General features: G+C 37.6%; 4 protein-coding genes and 1 non-coding gene across 5 annotated transcripts; all 5 read left to right on the top strand.

Moving 5' to 3' along the window:
• The first annotated feature begins 7444 nt into the window (after nt 1–7444).
• On the top strand, nt 7445–8922 carry LOC108806172 (DNA-3-methyladenine glycosylase 1). Its single transcript, XM_018578215.2, has 2 exons — nt 7445–8364; nt 8590–8922. The coding sequence occupies exon 1, from the start codon at nt 7525–7527 to the stop codon at nt 8350–8352; it is 828 nt and encodes a 275-aa protein (XP_018433717.1). The 5' UTR covers nt 7445–7524; the 3' UTR covers nt 8353–8364; nt 8590–8922.
• A 1312-nt stretch (nt 8923–10234) lies between these two features.
• LOC108806173 (zinc-finger homeodomain protein 7) lies at nt 10235–11476 on the top strand. Its single transcript, XM_018578216.2, has 2 exons — nt 10235–10534; nt 10644–11476. Exon 2 carries the CDS (start codon nt 10681–10683, stop codon nt 11350–11352), a length of 672 nt encoding a protein of 223 aa, XP_018433718.1. The 5' UTR covers nt 10235–10534; nt 10644–10680; the 3' UTR covers nt 11353–11476.
• Nucleotides 11477–11590: 114 nt separating this feature from the next.
• TRNAN-GUU (transfer RNA asparagine (anticodon GUU)) lies at nt 11591–11664 on the top strand. Its single transcript has one exon. It is a non-coding gene; the product is annotated as a tRNA-Asn (tRNA).
• Nucleotides 11665–12762: 1098 nt separating this feature from the next.
• On the top strand, nt 12763–13424 carry LOC108809472 (uncharacterized). The gene has a single exon (XM_018581610.2). The coding sequence runs from the start codon at nt 12882–12884 to the stop codon at nt 13218–13220; it is 339 nt and encodes a 112-aa protein (XP_018437112.1). The 5' UTR covers nt 12763–12881; the 3' UTR covers nt 13221–13424.
• Nucleotides 13425–14364: 940 nt separating this feature from the next.
• On the top strand, nt 14365–16409 carry LOC108806069 (uncharacterized). The gene is made up of 4 exons (XM_018578095.2): nt 14365–14602; nt 14764–15370; nt 15454–15888; nt 15955–16409. Exons 2-4 carry the CDS (start codon nt 14770–14772, stop codon nt 16113–16115), a joined length of 1197 nt encoding a protein of 398 aa, XP_018433597.1. The 5' UTR covers nt 14365–14602; nt 14764–14769; the 3' UTR covers nt 16116–16409.
• The last annotated feature ends 4665 nt before the right edge of the window (nt 16410–21074 follow it).

Here is a 21074-nt window from a genome sequence, read left to right as displayed (position 1 = left end):
GATTATGGTGTAGGTACTGAGCAGATGATAAATGATCATTTTAGAGGGGAAGATTTACCCAATGCAGAAGCTAGGAGATTTTATGAAATGTTGGATGCTGGAAAGCAACCATTGTACGAAGGTTGCAGAGATGGTCATTCAGCTTTATCATCTGCTATGAGACTGATGGGCATTAAAACAGATTATAACTTGGCTGAAGACTGTGTGGATGCAATAGCTAATTTTGTTAAAGGTATTCTACCTGAGGATAATGTAGCTCCAGGTTCATACTACGAGGTTTAAAAACTCGTAGCTGGGGTTGGTTTATCTTATCAGGTAATAGATATATGCAGCGATAACTGCATGATTTATTGGAGGGCGGATGACCAGCAGACTACATGCAAATTTTGTGGGAAGCCTCGTTATAAAGATACGAGTGGAAGAGTTCTAGTGCCATATAAAAGGATGTGGTATTTGCCTTTGACGAAAAGGTTGCAGAGGTTGTATCTTTCGAAACGCACAGCGCAACAAATGAGATGGCATGCGGAGCACTCAACAGATGGTGAGATTAGACATCCTTCAGATGCAAAAGCGTGGAAACATTTCCAATCAAAGTATCCCGACTTTGTGTATGAGAGAAGAAATGTCTACCTTGGATTATGTACTAATGGTTTCAGCATGTATGGGAAGAGTGGAAGACAATATTCTCTATGGCCAGTCATTGTTACATCATACAACTTACCCCCAAACTTGTGCTTGCGACGAGAGTTTTTGTTTCTCTCCATTCTCGTTCCCGGACCAGAGCATCCTAAGAGATCACTTGATGTGTTTCTTCAGCCACTAATATATGAGTTGCAACAACTATGGGCTGAAGGTGCTGAAACATACGATATTTCGTGTAAAAAAAACTTTCAAATGCGGGCAGTACTAATGTGGACAATAAGTGATTTTCCAGCATATGGTATGTTATCTGGATGGACAACGCATGGAAGGCTATCATGTCCGTATTGTCAAGATAACACTGATGTTTTCCAACTAAAACACGGAAGGAAAACGTGTTGGTTTGACTGTCACAGGAGATTCCTACTACCTGATCATCCATATCGTAGGAGTAGGAATTTGTTTACGAAGAACAAGAGAGTGTTTGACAGTCCACCTGCGGAAATTAGTGGGAAATGTTTGAAGACACAACTAAGAGATTTTGGTGCAGAAAGGACGCCAGACATCGGTGGACATTCGCGTTTTCCGGTAGATGCTGTTGGAAACCTACATAACTGGCACAAAAAGTACATTCTGGGATCTGCCATACTGGGAGGATCATTTGCTAAGGCATAATTTAGATGTCATGCATATTGAGAAGAACTTTTTTGACAATCTCATGAACACGATCCTTAACGTTCAAGGTAAAACAAAGGATAACTTGAAGTCAAGACTGAATTTAGTCGATATATGTGCTCGTTCAGAACTTCATGTTGATGAGAAGGGTAGGGCTCCTTTTCCCATATACCGACTTGATGCAGAAGGAAAAGATGCGTTCTTTGATTGGATTTCAAACGATGTGGAGTTTCCAGACGGTTACGCATCTAATTTGCGTAACTGTATCGACAGAAAGGAAGGAAAGTTTATTGGCTTAAAAAGTCACGATTGTCATGTGTTGATGCAGCGCTTACTTCCGTTTGCTTTCAAGGAACTATTACCATGAAATGTTCATGAAGCAATTGCAGGGATAAGTGCTTTCTTCCGCGATTTATGCGCCAGATCAGTGACTCTTGAAGGTATTGAAAATCTGAAGACTAACATGGCCGTGATTCAGTGCAACCTTGAGAATATATTTTCTCCCTCATTTTTTGATGTTATGGAGAATCTTGTTATTCACCTGGCAAGAGAATTGGAACTTGGTGGTCCTGTGCAGTATAGATGGATGTATCTGTATGAGCTGTATATGTTCCATTTGAAGAAGATGGTGAAAAATCTAAGTAGGGTGAAAGGTTCTATAGTCGCACAGATGATCAATGAAGAAATTTCAAACTTTGCTGAGTACTACTTTCCATCAGAAGTTCAGACCAAAAACAGAAGACCTGCTCGGCATGATGATAGAGGCGAACGGGCAACATACCATGTTACGGTTCCTGACATTTTCACAGATGTTGGACGACTTAGCGGAAAATCAAAGGACCGTCGACTTACTGAGCAGGAGCGCAGTCATTTGCAAACATATTTGCTCACCAACTGCGAAGATGTTCTTCAATATGAGAATTCAACTGGAATGCCGATGATACGTTATTTATCTATTACCACTTCGTCCATAAAGTTATGGACAACTATGGGAAGCAGATCCACACGTGGAAGAAGAAGTGGGATTAAACAAGGTTGGTTTTTATTTATGAAAGAATTTTTTTAATTTATTAAAATATTTTTTTATTTATTTAACAAATTTTTTTTAAAGATTCCAAAGGGGATGAACCCCGACGTCTGGCGGGAGTTGGGTGTGCATTGGAGTAAGAAAGAAGTGAGAGCAACTTCTTCCACCAACTCCACCAACCGCAAGAGCGACCGTAAGAGGAAGGGCATGTACATCCATAACTTGGGTGCTCAATCTTTAGCCAGTCTAGAGGATCGCTTGGTAAGCTTGTCGGTTTTTATTATATTATTTAAGATTCTAATATATTTTTTTGTGCATTTCTTTTAATTACTAATGTTTGTTTAATTTATGTTTTTTTCAAGGCGGAAGAAAATGAGGGGGAGCCGGTTGATCATCTCACCCTAATAAAGACGGCGTATACCAACAAGAAGACCGGCGAGATTGATGATGGTGTTGTGAGGGATGTGGTCACCCTCATCGACAGTCAGATGGAAGATGAAGTGTCTCAGCTTCAAACCGAGGATGACTATTCGACGGGATCGACCGGCTTGCCTCGGGTTCGGATCAACCAAATCGTTGAAGCGGTAAGTTCTTTTTTTAAAGTTCAATTCATTTTTTATATTATTTAAATTTGACACTTTCTTTTTCAATCGGTTCCAAAGAAGAAGGGCCGTTTGTTCGGTTTGGCTCGTCGGTCCAACTCGGTTTCGTCTTCTTCTGCACCACCGTCCTTTGTTGATCAAGAAGTCCTTCTGAGTCAGATGAGGGACAAGGATGCTCGCATATCTGCGTTGGAGTCCATGGTGGCGAGTCAAGAGGCGGGCTGGGAGGCACAGAGGAAGCTTAACGAGCAAATGATGGCGATGATGAGGGGCATGAACCCGAACGCCAACGTGGAGCTCCCGACCATGCCAGACCCGAACGTCCAAAACCCGTAGTTTAATTTCTTTCAAAAACTCGAAATGATTTATTTTGATTTGTATTTGAAATTTAGATAATATGTTTTCAATTTAAATTTTAATTTTATATTTTCAAATTTAAATTTTAAAAATATTTTTTTTTTCAAAAATAATTTTTTGAAAAAAATATAATATTTTCAATATATTCTGTGGAACAGCTGTCCTCGGTATATACCGAGGAAACTGTCTTTCGGAATATTCCGAGGAACTGAGTTCCTCGAAAATTTTCGGAGGGCTCTTTCCTCGGTATAATCCTCGGTATATACCGAGGGAATGGTTCCTCAATATATATCGACGACCACTTCGACGAACGCCTGTCCTCTAAATCTCCTCGGAATTATTGTTCCTCGAAACTCCGTCACAAAATTTCGAGGAAATTTTGAGGGAAAATGAAATTTCGAGGAGTTTTTTTCGAGGGAATACGGTTATTCCGACGATATACCGAGGAAAAAGTCCCTCAATATCAGCGTGTTTTCTTGTAGTGTTATGGGAATTTTCTCTGCCTGTGTGAAGTCTTTGAAATGAATAATATGGTGAATGTGAATATCACACATTTTGGCACTTCGAAATGAATAATATGGTGAATGTGAATATACATTTTGCATGGGTTGATGTAATCATGACTAGTAAGAAAAAAGAGTTTATAGTTCAGAGAAAAACACAGGCCAAAAATAAAGACATAGGATACAACTATTTTAATGTATACTAGATTTTGACCCGCACGCCCGTGCGGGTGTATTTTTTTATAAGATATTTTGTTATTTTTTTTCCATGTCAATATATTAGTTGGACAAAAAATTTGAATCCAAAAAATCAAACCGATCCCGATCCAAAAAGAAGTACCAAACCCGAATCAAAATTGATTAATTATGCAAATTATTCAAAATTTTGGTATTTAAAGAACTGAAACTGATCCGATCCGAATTGAAGTATTTCGGATACACAAATGTATTCGAAATAGATTTATTTACTTATATATATATATTTAGATTTAATGTATTTAAAAACATCCAAAATATATATGGTACTTTTAAGTTGGTTTAAATAATTGATAATATATATAAATAGTCATATGTAAATATCTAAAATCATTTAAGTATACTCAAAATACTAAAAATATTTAAAAATTATGGATTCTCTATTCAAGTATTTAAATCAAACCAATTTATATGTTAAGTTTAGGTATTTTGATATATGTTATTCAAATTTATATGTAATATATTATTTTGTTTATATTTAAAGAATATAATGAATTTTAAAAACAATTTATCCGACCACGGACGAACCACAAAGATCCAAATCGAATCCAAACCAAAATTTAGAAATATCCGAATAAGACTGAAATCTTTGACCCCGGGAACCAGAAATCCAAACAGACCCGAACTGAAAATATTTTCCAATAATGTACGTACTATCATATAAATAATCACAAATATTATATTTTAAAAATTTAGTGTCAAATAAAAAAACATAATTTAAGTTGGTATATGAAATTTGACTTTTATTGTATTTTCTTATACATATTGAAAACATTTTTCAATAATGGTTATTGGAAAATATTTTAGTAAAAGTAAAATTTTGAATATATGTATATGTTGAATCAGTTTTTGATATAAATCAACTTTAAATTATTCTTTTGATTTGAAATATATATATAAAGTTTAATTTTTTTTTATGATTATTCTAGACCAATGATTTTTTAGATAATTAGATTAGCTAATTTTCATATATTTTAAAGTTTACCCAAGTACATTGTTTCTCTTTCTTATAATATAATAAATTTTCAGTTTTTCTTAATAACATAAATTTTTTTTTTCTTAATATATTGCTATATTTGTTTCCAAACAACATTATATTCCTTTTTATACTGCTATCCAAATTTCAAAACAAATGTTTTTTAAAACTGTTATTCATGTTTTCAAACAAACTCAATTTGTACTTTAGTTTTAATAATATAGATAATAAATGTATTTTGTGAATTAATTTGTGTAGTGTCAATTTTAAATCTAGTGACACATTCTGTAAATAACAAATTTGGTTAAGGTTTGTGAATAATATAAATAAAGATTGTAATATGGGCCATATACGTAAAATAAAGGCCAAACAATATAAACTATTACTAACTAAACCTGTGAATTTTTGGGCTGACAAAGTGACAGACGATGAGAATCGGTAGGGAATGCACTAAACGACTGTGTTTTCATTCCAATGGCATAATGATGTAATTTTTGTGGAAAACTTAAGGCTAATTACTATTTGTACTTCAGTTTTAATAGATTAGATAGTTTTGTGGTTGAAATGAGAAGTTTCAGTTCCAGCTGAGTCTCTGAATTTCACAACTGAGACTTAATTATTGTTGTGTGTGTTTTAATTGATTAAAAGTTAAAATAAATAAAAATTTGGAGATTGAAATCTGATCGTCGAATAAGGAGATTAGATTCTGATCGTACCAATGTGGGTTTACTCATGTCTGTGGTACTGTTGTGGGTTCAGTTTGGATCAGAGCATTGTAGTGATTTAATGAACTTATTTTTGTCGTATTATGCTCTATTTTTCTCTCTCCTCCTTTATATTTTGACCGTCGTTTTGTCTTTAATCTATTTACCTCATCTTGACCTTTTGTTCGTGTCAATATGCGCTCAGCAGAATATTATCATTTGTTTTATTATTAGTTTTTACTGAACCGATTCTGCAGCATTGTTTGTACTAATCTACCAGCTTTTTAGTCTACTGTGCACGATCACGCAAAAATCTCATTGTTACAATAATATTTTGATATTTTTATCCAGTAGTTGTCACATAATATACAGCTTTCTTCAATATCTACAATAGAAGTTTGATTTCTTAACCATGTAGTGATATCATACTAGTAAAGACCAATGTGAAATAAGACATACCTTTATCGATGGATTGATTCAACAACTAAGTTAGTATGTTTAGGCAATACCGGTCCTTAGCACATACACAAGAAACATTTGATTGGAGCCCACTTTTATGAGTTCATCATTTTTTTCTTGTCATCCATAAATTTGTTTTCTAAAATAGAATAAATACTATTATAGATACTTAACCAAAACTATAATGACAAACACACGCACGTAATATACTGTTATGCAATAAATAATTAAACAAATATAATATGTACAAATAAACCTTACATTTTAAAACTAATTAGCTTTTTAAAATTGGGTTATATCAAATGCAATATGTTGATAATTTTTAGTTTAGTATTAGACCTCTGATATGTCAGGATGTTGAGTACCTAATTACAAAACCCAAAATCATAACTATAGTGGATGTTCATAGTAACATCAAAATTAGATGATTAATAAGTTATGTGACGATTTATATACTCCCTCTGTTTCATAATAAGTGTCACTTTAAGCTCATTTTCTTGTTACACAAAGAGTGTCACTTTACAATTCCAATGTAAATTATACTAACTTTCAGCTGAAAATTAATTACAAACTGCATTGATTTTATAAATAATTTTATTTATCTAAAATACTATTGGTCAAAAAGGTATAATTAATTACAATTTACATATATTTCAACAACTTTCTTAATCTGTGTGAAAAATGTCACAACGACACTCTTTAAAAAACGGAGGGAGTATGATTTTACCAAAAAAATAAACATCAAATATTATTTAAAATTTTGAAAGTTTAGGTACATCCGCATAAATTGGATATGAACATGTATCGTGAACCGGAGTTTCTAGCTCAGTTAGTAAAATGTTTACAGCTGTGAGTTCTGCTACCTGAGTTTGAAGTCCAGCCACTGGAGAATTAATATTTCGGTATCGCCAGAGATAGAAAACCGACATGTGGCAATATGTGACTAGTCTGAACCACTTCTGTAGGGCCAGGATACCTCTGTATAATTAAAAAAAAAATGTATCGTGATATGTCCGTATTCTAAGTACTTCGTTGATAAAAAATGACGTTTACTATTTTTTTTACCAAAAGAATGATATTTTATTGGTAACCCAGTTTCAACAAAACCGGGCTAAAATGGCCCCACTTAAGATTTATATTGGGCTTAGCGAAAGGATATAAAACTCACAATCACTAGCCTTCACAGACCAAGAAGATCAAATTCATTGTTGGGCCGATTTATATATCTTCAGGCCCAACAATGAATTTGATCTTCTTACTCCTTACAGTCAACTACTAATGTGTTCAACGATCATCACCGCGCCAGTTGATTAATCCTATCGTCGCCATGTCTCTCCGTAAAACCCTAACCGCATTAAACCGACCTTCTTCGCCGCCGGATTCCTCAATCTCCGCCGTCAAAACCGAATCTTTAGAGACCTCTGGTCCTTCCTCTTCAAAGATCACATTTCGACCCCGTAAAATCCGGAAAGTTTCGCCGGCGACGGTCACCGCGTCTCCTCTGTCTTCGAAATCAACGGTCGATGCGGCGCTCCGCCACCTACGAATCTCCGACGAGCTTCTGGGAGCCGTAATCTCCGCTCACAGCACCACTCCCCCGGTGTTCGAATCAACCAGCACGCCGTTCCTCTCCCTGGCGAGATCCATCCTCTACCAGCAGCTCGCCACCAAAGCAGCCAAGTGCATCTACGACCGCTTCGTCTCCCTCTTCCGCGGCGGCGAACCGGCCGTTCTCCCCGAGTCCGTAACCTCGATCTCCGCCGTCGACCTCCGCGAGATCGGCGTCTCCGGGAGAAAAGCGAGCTACCTCCACGACCTAGCCGGAAAATACGAAGCCGGCGTGCTCTCAGACGAGATGATCCTCGGGATGAGCGACGAGGAGTTGGTGGAGCGGTTAACTTCGGTTAAGGGGATTGGAGTGTGGACGGTTCACATGTTCATGATGTTCTCGCTTCACAGGCCTGATGTGTTGCCTGTGGGTGATCTCGGTGTGAGGAAAGGCGTGAGAGATCTTTACGGTTTGAAAAACCTTCCCGGTCCGTTGCAGATGGAGCAGCTTTGTGAGAAGTGGAGGCCTTATAGGTCCGTTGGTTCGTGGTACATGTGGAGGCTCATCGAGTCTAACAAGACTTCTAAGACCAAGTTGTCTAAATAGCAACAAGAACTGGTAATAATACCCCTCTCTGCCATTGATGTGTATGTGTTACATAATCTGAGTATACTATAATTAGAAAGGATAAGAGAAATTAACATTTATTTGAGGTAGGTTTCCTGAATTTGTATTTACCTTATGATTAGTAGCTTTCTTATATTTGAAATAGATTCTCACAGTCTCTTTTTATTTCTACCATGACTGATTGTAATTGATCTTTTGGATCATATCATACTCAAGACCCACTTGTTCTTGATCGGCCCGGACATCTAATCTGATCCTGTGACGTAGAAGTTATTCCACCCCCACCACTTTGTTGTTGTTATCTCTTCCCTTCTCTTCCAAGCTTCATTTGCTGGTAAATCTCGAGTTTGCAAATTAGAGCACGTGAGAAAAGTTTACATTTGTACTTTTAGCCTTTATTCCATTATGTGATGGTTGGTGGGATCACAGTATGTATCAAATCTAGTTTCAATTTGCTTGGGTTCAATGCTGTGGTTCAATGTAACATTGCTGGGCTTGGGCTAATCTACCAGCTGGCCCAATTAAAGTAATCAGAGAGCTTAGATCTGATTGTACAGTGTCATATATGTTCAACAAACTAAAGTTTAAGGATGTCACGCAGAACACTGATCAATTTCTTGAAAGTTTGTATATGGCAGATCTGTTTTCATTGATTTCAGTATATTTGGCATATAAGAAGATCATCATAAAGTGCAACACAGCTGTGGGAAAACAAAGAATCTGAACACAAGACATGAGACATGTGGAGATAAATAAAAGTGCAGGCCTTTGTTTGTGCTTATGTGGAACAGCTTTTCATTCTTTTTCAAACTTCACTCATCACCTCCTCACCATAAAAATAATTTAACAGGTCTTCTCTTTGAATACTGGATTAACTCTGATTAGTTATTGCTAAAGGCTAAAGCTTACCAAATAGATACCTCTACTAAAAACTCTAATTTCATTTGTATGGGGAAGTTGTCAAGTTGAAGCTGTATTAACTACAGCTTCTTTTTAACCAAAAAAAGAAGAAGCTGTATTAAATACAGTTAATCATGCAGACCCCAAGCCAGCGCAGTTGTTGGTCTTACTTTTCTCATATTTATTGGAACAGCTATTTATTGTAACACTAGTTAATTGATGGATTCGAATAGAGATGCTTTGACGCGTGGTAAATAGAGATATTGGATTATACATTATAAAAGTAGTGGACATACAATTAGTGTTATGTTTTTTCACACATTTTATATATGATATGTAAAATTTCTTTTTATATACTTCACCCATTTTATTTTTAAAAAGTGTTGTTTTAGATTTGTGCACACAAGTTAAAAAAATTATTTAATTTTACATATTTTTATATAAAAACATTATTACCGATACATCTATTTATATTTCAACCAATAGAAAAATAAATTAGAGAATAAGATTAATAAATTCTACATTAAAATACTAAAACAATATTTATTTTGCGGTGAATTTTTTTTTCTACAACGACATTTAATATAAAACAAAAGAAGTATAATAATGTAAATTTAAACTAATTAACAAACGCGTTCAATTTGATTTCTAGACTAACATATGGTTCAACTCAATTACAATTATTGAACTTGCTGTTTAGCAAAAAAAAAATTATTGAACTTTCTATATATATATATATTAATTTAAATGAATGGGTAAAAACTAGTTCAACAAGGTTGTAAAAGAAAAACTAGTTCAACAAGCTTATTATCCATCTCTCGTTCTACACCCTAAAGTCTTTACTAGTAGTTGGTCACTAGTTTGACTAACATAGGGTTTTTGCATACACACATTAATTAGTAGCACCAATAAAATCATCACAGAAGAAAATCGAAAAAAAGATAAATGCAATAATGGGAGATGGGCCAAAATTGCAGGTGGTGGGAGATAACAAACACATGACAATGTCTCGAAATTAAGAGGCATCACCACTCACACACTCTCCTCTCTCTAGTAGGTTTTGAGTGTTTTTAAATAAAAATCAATACTTTGTTGGATTTTCATGTGAAATTAAACTTGATGGGTGATAGGAAACAGAAGCTCACACGTCATCACCAGTCACCACCACCATCTATCCCTCGTCTTCAATATCAAACTCAGTTTGCATACTAGACACTACTATCTCTTTGCTGAAGCAATAAGTTCTTTAATCCAAATCCAGGTGAGTCTAAGCTCTAAACTAATCAACTTCTTTTTTTAATTCCTAATTAATAATAACTAAAACACTAACCACATGAGAGATTTTTTGCATGCATGAGTGATGAATATAGGTATTACGAAATTGTGTTCTTTCGAGTCAGATTTACAATGGAGCATGGAAGAAAATGCAATGCAATTACTTCCACAATAAAACCGCTTACCAACCCTGATCCAGAAGCCAAACCCGGTTCAGATCTCTCTTTACCTCCATTCCTGGTCAAGAAAGAAAACCAAAAGCCGAGGACACGTGGTGACCACGAAACCAAGTACAAGGAGTGCCAGAAGAACCACGCGGTCTCAACCGGAGGACACGTGGTGGACGGATGCTGCGAGTTCATGCCTGGAGGAGAGGAGGGCACTCTTAGTGCGCTAAGTTGCGCAGCCTGCAGTTGCCACCGGAGTTTCCACCGGAATGAAGTGTCCAGACACAGAAACAGCACACAAGAAGAGCTGATATCTCCGGCATTTTACCGAAGTGGTAGCTTGTATAAGGCGATGATACAACCACGTGGAGTTTACCAGAAACAGAGAGTTGATGAAAACGGTTTGATGATAATCAGAAAGAAGAAGAGGGTAAGGACGAAGATCAATGAAGAACAAAAGGAGAAGATGAAGGGATTTGCAGAGAGGCTAGGGTGGAGGATCCTGAAGAAAGACGATGAAGAGATCGATAAGTTTTGTAGGTTGGTGAATCTGAGAAGACAGGTTTTCAAAGTGTGGTTGCATAATAACAAGCAAGCAATGAAGAGGAACGGTGACACTTGTGATCTGCAAAAATGAAACTATAAGTCACTTTTGACTATGAATCCGTGACTATTTTAAAGAATTGTAGATGCACAACAGAAGCGTCTATCGTGTTTTGATTTCTTATGTTTTTTTTTTTTTATCAAAGATTTCTTATGTTTATGTGCGTTTTTAATTGTCTGAGTTTGTGACTGCAACGAATTGATACACTTAAATGAAAGGGGATAAATCTTCGCAACTATAAAAGTTTTCAAAGGCATTAAAAATCAAATTAGCTGGAATAGCTCAGTTGGTTAGAGCGTGTGGCTGTTAACCACAAGGTCGGAGGTTCGACCCCTCCTTCTAGCGTTTTATATAAAATTAAAGTAGTTTTACTCTTTTGAAAAACCTGTAGGCTTAATCTTTGTTCATATTGTACTTGTAGAAGTCCAAAATCAGAGACGAAGACCTCCCTCCTCGTACTTCACCAATCTTTTCAAATTCTTGATTTAATAAAGACCTCTTTAGTATTTGGTCAAGAAGTTTATACATGTCTTTTTCTTGATCAGTAATTATTCCTTGTTGGGTTGAAGATGGCGAGGAATAGAGAACCAAAAAGCAACACTTCTTGGCTAAGAGGAACAACAAGAAGAATTGCGTCCATCAAAAATTGTTTGCGTCTAATTTTCAAAATATTTGTTCTGTTGCAACATACTGAACTTGAGTTACATACAGGAACAACAATCTTATTACCGATTCTTCCTAGTTTATGATTATATATTGCTTCTTTCTTCTAGATATTTAGCTTTTGTGTTATATATGTCATCTATTTGTAATGCAACATGCTGTGAGACGCACGACTATCAGTGTTCTGCTCTATCTGAAAGTCAATGGAATTGTGATTTTTTAAAAAGAGCTTGCCCATCCTTTTAAACACGACCATATGACCATGTCTAACTTCAAAAAAGGTTATAAACAAGGAGAATATGATCAGTTCAGTCCACTAGACTTATACTTGACGTGGATTTGGAAACCAATGCTTCGTATATTTCTTTGCACATGGTTTCTGAGAGGTTTCCTTTGATCATGTAAGTTCTGTTAGTTCTTTTTTTTTTTTAGAATTAAAGTTCTGCTAGTTCTTATGATCTTCTTTCCAGTCAAATTTATAAAGTTGCAACGTTTTTTATTCGTTCTAATAATAATAAATTGTTGGAGGAGACAATAAAGCTAGTTTTACACACGAACGTTAGTCTAAACATTAAAGCCATTTTCCATTTCAATTTGTCTAGACGTATAATAGTCAGCATAAAACACATTTGACCGGCGATTATATAGGAGAAAATGTATACACCATGTAATACTAAGTCACTAACACATGCTTTTTATTAAACTATACGCTATTTAATTTTGTTAGTTGGAGATCTACACAAATATAAAAGTCAACAGAACTACTATCTTCCTTTTCATATCACAAAGCAAACCTGACCCACATACTTAAATAAACACAACCATCAAGAGAAAGATTCAAGAACACACCTAACCAAAAAAGAAGAAAAACTCATAACCCTTTTCCCCACCATACAACCATGTTTAGAGCCATGAGCACAAGGAAAGTCCATGGCGGCTACGAAAAGCTCGTGGAAGATGAACCGATGTTGAAGAGGGTCACGAGCGTTCCGGCTAGTGTTTATGGTAATTCAAGAAACCCGATGGAAGAGGTGAAGAAGACACCGACGGTGAAACCAACCGGTGGTTCTGTTCATCCTTTGCTAAGTTTCTTCGACATTCGTTTTCAGAAGAAGAAGAAGAAGAGTAAGAAGAGCTTAGCCACGGCGAAACCGGAGTTTGCGAGGTACATGGAGTATGTGAAGGAAGGGGGTGTTTGGGATCCTAATTCTAACGCACCGGTGATTCATTACAGGTAGAATCACGGAGGGAGAGGAATAAAGACGTGTGTCTTTTTAATATATATATTATATCTATTGAAAAAGAAGAAAAACAGTTATTGATTCTATTCAAAAGATGGATCAAAACTATGAATTTCTCATGTGTTTATGAATTGATATATTAAAAGGGTAAGTGTTTAGTACACTTTCATTGTGTTGCAAGAATAAGATAAATTCAAGATCCATGAGTTTATACAAGTAATTTGGTTTTGAATTTCTTCTTTTTAGAAAAGAAAAAGTAAAGACTTGTTAATGAGAATCGAATCAATTTGTAGTTGCTGATATAGGATAATAGGAGGTCCAGAGTTGTTTGCCTTGAATCAGGTTCTATAGTCTTGATTTCATACCCTTTAGTTTCTGTTATAAAAAATTTAAAATAAAAGGAGGAAAGTTTCAAAAATTATCAGTCAAAAAAAAAGTTTCAAAAATTGAAAATCTCAATGGCAAAAGCATTTGATTTTTTCTTCTGATCAAATAGTAAACTTATAGAAAAGATTATAATAATGATGAGTAAGGGTGGTCAGTCTCATTCGTTCTGAAGACCTTATTAAAAAAAACAATATTTTAAAAACAAAATTGAACACTCTTGTAAACGTGTTCACATGGGTCACGTTTATGAAATTGGATCTAAAATACCAAACTCCAGGTTAGAAGAAAACAAAATCAACTTATATAAAAATTATAAAAAATCGTTTTCAGATCGGGCTTTACAGATTCGTGAAGAGACAAATTGGGCCATAAAGCTAGAACAACCAAAATTTTGGTCTGGGACCTAATGTCGCCACGTCCTCATTCTGACGACGTAATTGATTTTTAATATTTGAGACCCGTTCATATATTACCCACACTTAACAAGATCTCCACACGACATAGGTAGGAACTATTCTGGAAACCCTACAACCGTCGAATTATTTACACAAAATACCCCTTTTTTATCAGGACGACCCTGCTCGTTAGTCATACCCAAGAGGCTAAACACGTCTTTTTAAAATTCTTTCTAGAAGACACGTTTGTCTCAAAAAATTGTTCGACGAGGATTAATTTAGGGATTAGTTTAAAGATTATCACAAAATAACGAATTTGTTCAGAAATTTGGTCGCCAAGCAAAATAAAAAAAAAGAGCGTTTTAAGAAAAAAAAATCAAATATTTGCGGAGAGACAAAGGAAGGCAGAGAGAGAGAGAGAGAGGTATCTGGTTTGCGATAAAAAAGCCTTGGAGAAGAGGTAAAGCTTCTTCCCTCCTTCCTCTGCATCTCTTATATACGATGCCGTATCGTCTCGCTTTCGTCTGACCAGATAGGATCTATCTACCGTTTGAATTAGCTCCTTATTTCCGTGGAGACCTCCTTCGCCTGCGTGAGGTAAATCGTTTGGTTGTTATTACGGTTTGGATAATTCGTTCGTTGTGTAAAGGCTTTGAATCTGAGAGAGGTGTTTGTTCTTCCGAGAGATTCGATTTTGACCTTTTTATTTTTCGAATTGCTTCGTCAGGTTCGTGAATCCTTTTTTGTTTAAATTGCAGAGAGCCATGCCTACTTTCTCAGCAATTGCTTTGGATAGAATGATAGAGCCAGGTGCTGCTTCCACGTCTCATTACTCAAAGCCGCCAGTACCTAACCAACCTCCTCGGATGTCACCTGCTCTCTACGCCACTCCCGACGCAGTTCCACTCCCCAACTCTCCCTCTTCCTCTTCCTCTTCTTTCCCGCCCTCTCCTTACATCATCAACCACAAATCACGCGCCCCCCCTCGTCGCCTTTTGAAATCCTCTTCCGAGGCTAATGTTGCTGATGAAGGTCTTGTTGCTGATGTCACGATCAAGGTTTCACCTCGGAGGAGGAAGTCCACCTCTTTCTCCTTTCCCATCACCGAGGCTACTGAAGAGGATTATTATGGAAGCTTTGATTTTGATTCAAAGCCGGAGTTGGATAATGCTGCCAATGATGATTTAGAATGTGAAAACAATAATACGCCGGAGCCTGTAACTGCCAAGGTAGATAAGGAGAGTGAGTCCGAAGATTTCTACGACCCCGGTGAGTCAGCAAGCTTCACAAGTAACACCGACGCAGGAGAGGACGGTTCAAACAGACTCGCTACTCCTGTTGGAGAGTTTTACGATGCTTGGGACGGTACGTTCATTTCCTTACTTTTAGTATCATGCCTGTGAATAAATACTTTATGATCTTTAACCGTTTTTATTTGGTCTTTTCAGAGCTATCAACCGACAGTGGAATGCAGAGTTCAGTTCACAACAACAACATCGAGACCGAGCTGAGGGAGATAAGGCTTAGTTTAGTGATGGAAATCGAGAAGAGGAAACAAACGGAGGAGGCTCTGGAGGGGATGCAGACTCACTGGGGGAGACTCCGTGAGCAGCTAGCTCAGGTTGGTGTGTTCGTTCCTATTGATCCCACCACCTCCACCAACAACAACGACATGAGCCTATCGGAAGAGCTACGCTGCCAGCTCGAGGTTGCTAGGTTTGTCTCCGACTCTCTAGGCAGAGGTGTGGCCAAGGCTGAGGTAGAGATGGAGATGGAAGCTATGCTCGAAACTAAGAACTTTGAGATCACGCGTTTGTCTGACCGTGTGAACTACTACGAAGCTGTGAACCGAGAGATGTCTCAACGAAACCAAGAAGCCATAGGTAAAAGATCATTTCTGTTTTTCTTTGGTTATATGTATCTGATCACACCAACCTTGTTGATAACAGAGGTGGGACGAAGAGAGAGACAAAAGAGAAAGAAGAGGCAGAGATGGATATGGGGATCAATTGCAGCAACCATTACCCTAGGAAGCGCGGCATTGGCATGGTCTTATATTCCTGCGTCCAGACCATCATCAGAAGCATCACAGCCTCTCAAGGATGATTAAGTAAGCCCTCTCGTCTTCATAAATGGGTGTTTGATATGAGCAAGAGAAATAAGATACAGGACGTTTAGCACACGCTTGTGAATAGAAAATATATACATGTTTGGTTATTTGTTTTAACCGTTCAAGAGGGATGCATAGCTCACGAGTAGCTACAACACATGTTTTTTTTTATTTTTTTTTTTAAATTGCGGTTGCAAACACATTCACTAACATTCAGTGTTAGCTTTCTAGTCTCAAATGCTTGGCTTTGCCTACATTTGAAACTTTCAACAAACGATCTCATGGGTTGATACTTGATAGATATTTTAAGCAATGATATGGAAAGTTAAAAAGGTTATGCTCATCTATCGTCTCTGAACCTGTTAAGTACAACGTAGGCTGCAAAAGCTAGCGTATATGCAGATGCAACCAAAAACACATGTAGTTGGAGTAATAGGACTCGAAGGCTTCAAGAAGCAGCAATTTCCACGTTTTATATAGCAAAAGATACAGAAAACAGGACTCACGAACCAACCAACCACCCCACTTGATTGCTTCTGGGAAGCTTATGAGAAACCCTTAACCGTATCTACACAAAGTGGTACAACATTGTAAAAGCTCACAAAGCATCTGCAGAGGGACTGAGGGAGATAGATCACTGCAATTGGTCATGAAACTGAAACTGATGAAACACTTGCAAAATTTGAACACAATGCGAGAATCATGGCGCTAAGGAACATAGACTTCACTGGTTCCAAGCCATTCCTTACCTGCAGAACAATATTGATCGATTTGTCTAAACAGTTCCACTATAGTGAAAACGACGGATCGCTGGCTTAAGCTTTTTATTTTGGTTTAGGTGCTTACCTGACAAAACAGCGAACATAGATATGAAAGACATGGATTGAGCGTGAGAAGATGGCATCCTGGGGTCAGTTCGCAAGGTTGTAGCAGGCCTTGCTTGGTTAAGTTAAGTAAAAAGTACATGTAAAGAAACACACATACAACACCTAAGGCATATGCGTGCATCAAAAAGACATTTCCGTTTACTAACCAAACGATTAAAGATGGCTTCGCTCCGACCAGGGGAGACCAACTCGTTTCGGAGCTCCGACGAGACGTTGCCAGCAAACTCTTGACTAAAACGGTCATAGATCCTAGCGATAGGAGGACCCACGAGAGATGATCGAACTATGATTCAAACCCCACCGACCACACGGATATGAGCTATTGCTTTCGGCTCATTTGAATGTCCAGGAGAGAGTCTATCTGTTGCCAGCAAACTCTTGACTAAAACGGTCATAGATCCTAGCGACAGGAAGACCCACGAGAGAGATGATCGAACCATGATTCAAACCCCACCGACCACACGGATATGAGTGATAGACCCAAAATCAGGAAGGATGACTTTGGCCGGATGTTGGATATGAACCGAGAAGGCAAGGCACTTCTGGAACTGGGATGGATTGATAGGATCGTCAAGAGGTGCGGAATGACTCTTGATATACCAACGATCTAAGGCTAACCACCAAAGAACGGATGTAGACTGGTCAAGATTCGTCCAAGCGTCCAGGTTCATCCATGATGATCGGGTCCATCGTGTAAGGACAAGGACGCACGCGGGCTGGTCGGGCTGGTTGGTCGGGTGATCTTCATGAACTGATGGTGAAACCTCGGTTTGGTCGAGCTGGTTGACAAGATCGCCATTTTGGTTCGTGTCCATGAACAAAAAGAACGGTGCTCGATTTTGGTTCTATCATACTCTCCCTCTTCAAAAAGATTTGTCCTCAAATCTGGAACATTAAAAGGAAAAGGGGTATAAGCACAAGAATCATAATCAATACATTGCTCACCTTGGGTTTGGTCCGGCTCTTGAATGGACGAAGATTCTTCTTGGTTTGTTTGATGACCATGGTTTTGCTCTCCATCTGACCCTTCATCCGGTTCATGTGGGTACTCATCGAAAATTGGCAATGGATCTGAAAGTCCTTCTTTTTCTTGCTCGGTTTCAACTTCCTTTTCTGGCTCGGTTTCAACGTTCTTCAAGGTCACCAACGGTTTCTGTTTTTGGCACTTGTTAGCATAATGGCCGACCTTATGGCATTTGAAACACCTGGTAGAAAGAGCCTTGCTTGTGGGTTTCACAGCTTTGCTTTTATCAAAAGAATTATCATTAGTTTTCAAATCAGAATTTGAAAGATAAGAAGACTTACATTGCTTTTTTGGTGCTGAAGAAGTGTTGGTGTTTTCCTTCCTTTTGAGTTGTCGGACAGCATGAATCGCCTTATACAACATCTTCTCCAAACTGGCATAAGTCTGAATCTTATTCTGATCAAACACATCAGGGCTGCTTCTCTTGGTTTTGGTGAAGGGACGATCACCACTTCTGACCCACTTCTCATCATCGGACCTGTTTTGTCTCTTCCTTTTCTGTACAAAATCAAACCTATTAGCAGCAAACTGTTTCTTTTCAAAAATCAATTGCTCCTTTTCAAAAACAGTTTTAAAAGGAAAGTAGACATCTTGTTGTGGTTTTGATTTCTTGAGAAGTCCAAACATCCTGAAAACACTTAACAACCAAGTTAGCACATAAAAAATCCTCACACTCTCAAAGTGTTTAGCTCACGATTTTTAGGTGATCACTCAGAGTTCTTTTACTGGTTCAAAGGATGATAGGCAGTCAAAATTTCAGCAATCAAAAACCCAAAACAAACTTTGTGGAAAAAGAAAAGAAATGAAGATGAAGAGATTTTTTTTTTGTGTGGATCCGCCTTAACTGTCCTAAGGCCGGATTTTTCCTCGGCCAGCAGGCTTTCTCTTCCACCACTCCCCCTGGATTTCTCTTCAGAAGTGATTCAAACCAAGACTTTTACTTTTTCGCTTTTTTTATCGATTTTTTTTTCTTTTTTTTTTCTTTTTTTTTTCTTTTTTTTTTATATGGAGATCACAAGGGAGTAAAGGAACAGCCCGGATCCAAAAAGAAATAAGTACAGAAAATGATGAAGAGATGAGAAGGTGAAAAGAAGATAGAAAACAAACCAGCCAAAGTGGCTCTGATACCAAATGATACGCCCAAAATCGGGAGGATGAATGAATGGATCGTCAAGAGGTGCGGAATGACTCTTGATATACCAATGATCTAAGGCTAACCACCAAAGAACGGGTGTAGTGCGTTGGCTAACCACCAAATAACACACAAAGATGATTGGCTGACCACCAAATCAACAAGCCGGTTCAAACCGATGAACTAGCTAAAGAACTCTCTCTCACTCAAAGAAGAAGAACAAAAATAAACAACCAAATTGATCTGATTTTATTCATAGATGAAACTACATATTTATACTACTTGTAGTCAAAGAAAAACATAAAGAAATTGTAGAAAACAATGCATAGAAAAAGACAACATTGACTAGAAAATTATTAATGAGTCAAATTTGTGGAATTTGATGAAGACTGGTCAAGGTTGGTGAAATTGAGGCAGACTGCTCAAAGTGAATCTTCAGACACTGTCCAGGTTCATTCTGGTCGTGCTGGTCCACGGTGGGAATGATCGGGATGCACGCCGGACGATCCACACAGCCCGAATTCGCGAGAACTGAAGATCACCTGATTTGTAAATTGCATAACTTCCACATCTGAACTCCTTTTGATCTGATTCTTCGTCGAGGAGTTCTGTAATTGAGTTGAGCACATTCTCCAAGTGATTTCATGCGTAGAATCCTCGTGGTTTGGAAGATATGAGTCAAACAATGAACATATATCATAACTGCTTCCCATGACCAAACCATGCATGTCTGTTTTGCCCAGTGTGCTATCCAAGGGTGCATCAAAACCAGCTCCTTCTTCAGTGTCACTTAGCTCATCCAGCTCCATAGTAGTGTCACTTATCTCACTCAGCTCATTCAGCTCCAAAGTAGTGTCGCGGTCTGATGGAAAAATCTCGGTTGGATCAAGCTGGTCGACATGATCCCCATGTTGGGCCGTGTCCATGAACCAAAAAGGATGTTGCTTGATTTTGGTTCTATCATACTCTCCCTCTTCAAAAAGATTTGTCCTCAAATCTGAATCATTAAAAGGAAAAGGATTATAAGCAAAAGGATTATAATCAACATAAAGCTCATTATGAATGTGGTCCGACTTTTGAATGGACAAAGATACTTCCTTTTCTGGCTCGGTTTCAACGTTCTTCAAGGTCACCAACGGTTTCTGTTTATGGCACTTGTTAGCATAATGGCCGACCTTATGGCATTTGAAGCACCTGGTAGAAAGAGCCTTGTTTGTGGGTTTCACAGCTTTGCTTTTATCAAAAGAAATATCATTAGTTTTCAAATCAGAATTTGAAAGATAATAAGACTTACATTGCTGTTTTGGTGCTGAAGAAGTGTTGGTGTTTTCCTTCCTTTTGAGTTGTCGGACAGCATGAATCGCCTTATGCAACATCTTCTCCAAACTGGCATAAGTCTGAATCTCATTCTGATCAAACACATCACGGCTGCTTCTCTTGGTTTTGGTGAAGGGACGATCACCACTTCTGACCCACTTCTCAACATCGGACCTGTTATGTCTCTTCCTTTTCTGCACAAAATCAAACCTATTAGCAGCAAACTGTTTCTTATTTCTAAAAATTGATTGCTCTTTTTCCGAAACAGTTTTAAAAGGAAAGAAGATATCATCTTGTAGTGGTTTTGATTTCTTGAGAAGTCCAAACATCCTGAAACACTTAACAAACGTTAGCACAAAAATATCCTCACACTCTCAAAGTGTTTAGCTCACGATTTTTAGGTGATCACTCAGAGTTCTTTCTACTGGTTCAAAGGATGATAGGCAGTCAAAATTCAGCAATCAAAAACCCAAAACAAACTTTGTGGAAAAAGAAAAGAAATGAAGATGAAGAGATTTTTTTTGTTTTGTGTGGATCCGCCTTAACTGTCCTAAGGCTGGGTTTCTCTTCAGCCAGCAGGATTACTCTTCCACCACTCC

This window comes from Raphanus sativus, chromosome 6, assembly GCF_000801105.2.
Source record: "Raphanus sativus cultivar WK10039 chromosome 6, ASM80110v3, whole genome shotgun sequence".
Lineage (NCBI taxonomy): Eukaryota > Viridiplantae > Streptophyta > Magnoliopsida > Brassicales > Brassicaceae > Raphanus > Raphanus sativus.
Note: the sequence above shows the minus strand (reverse complement) of the source record. Positions and strands in the feature narration are given on the sequence as shown.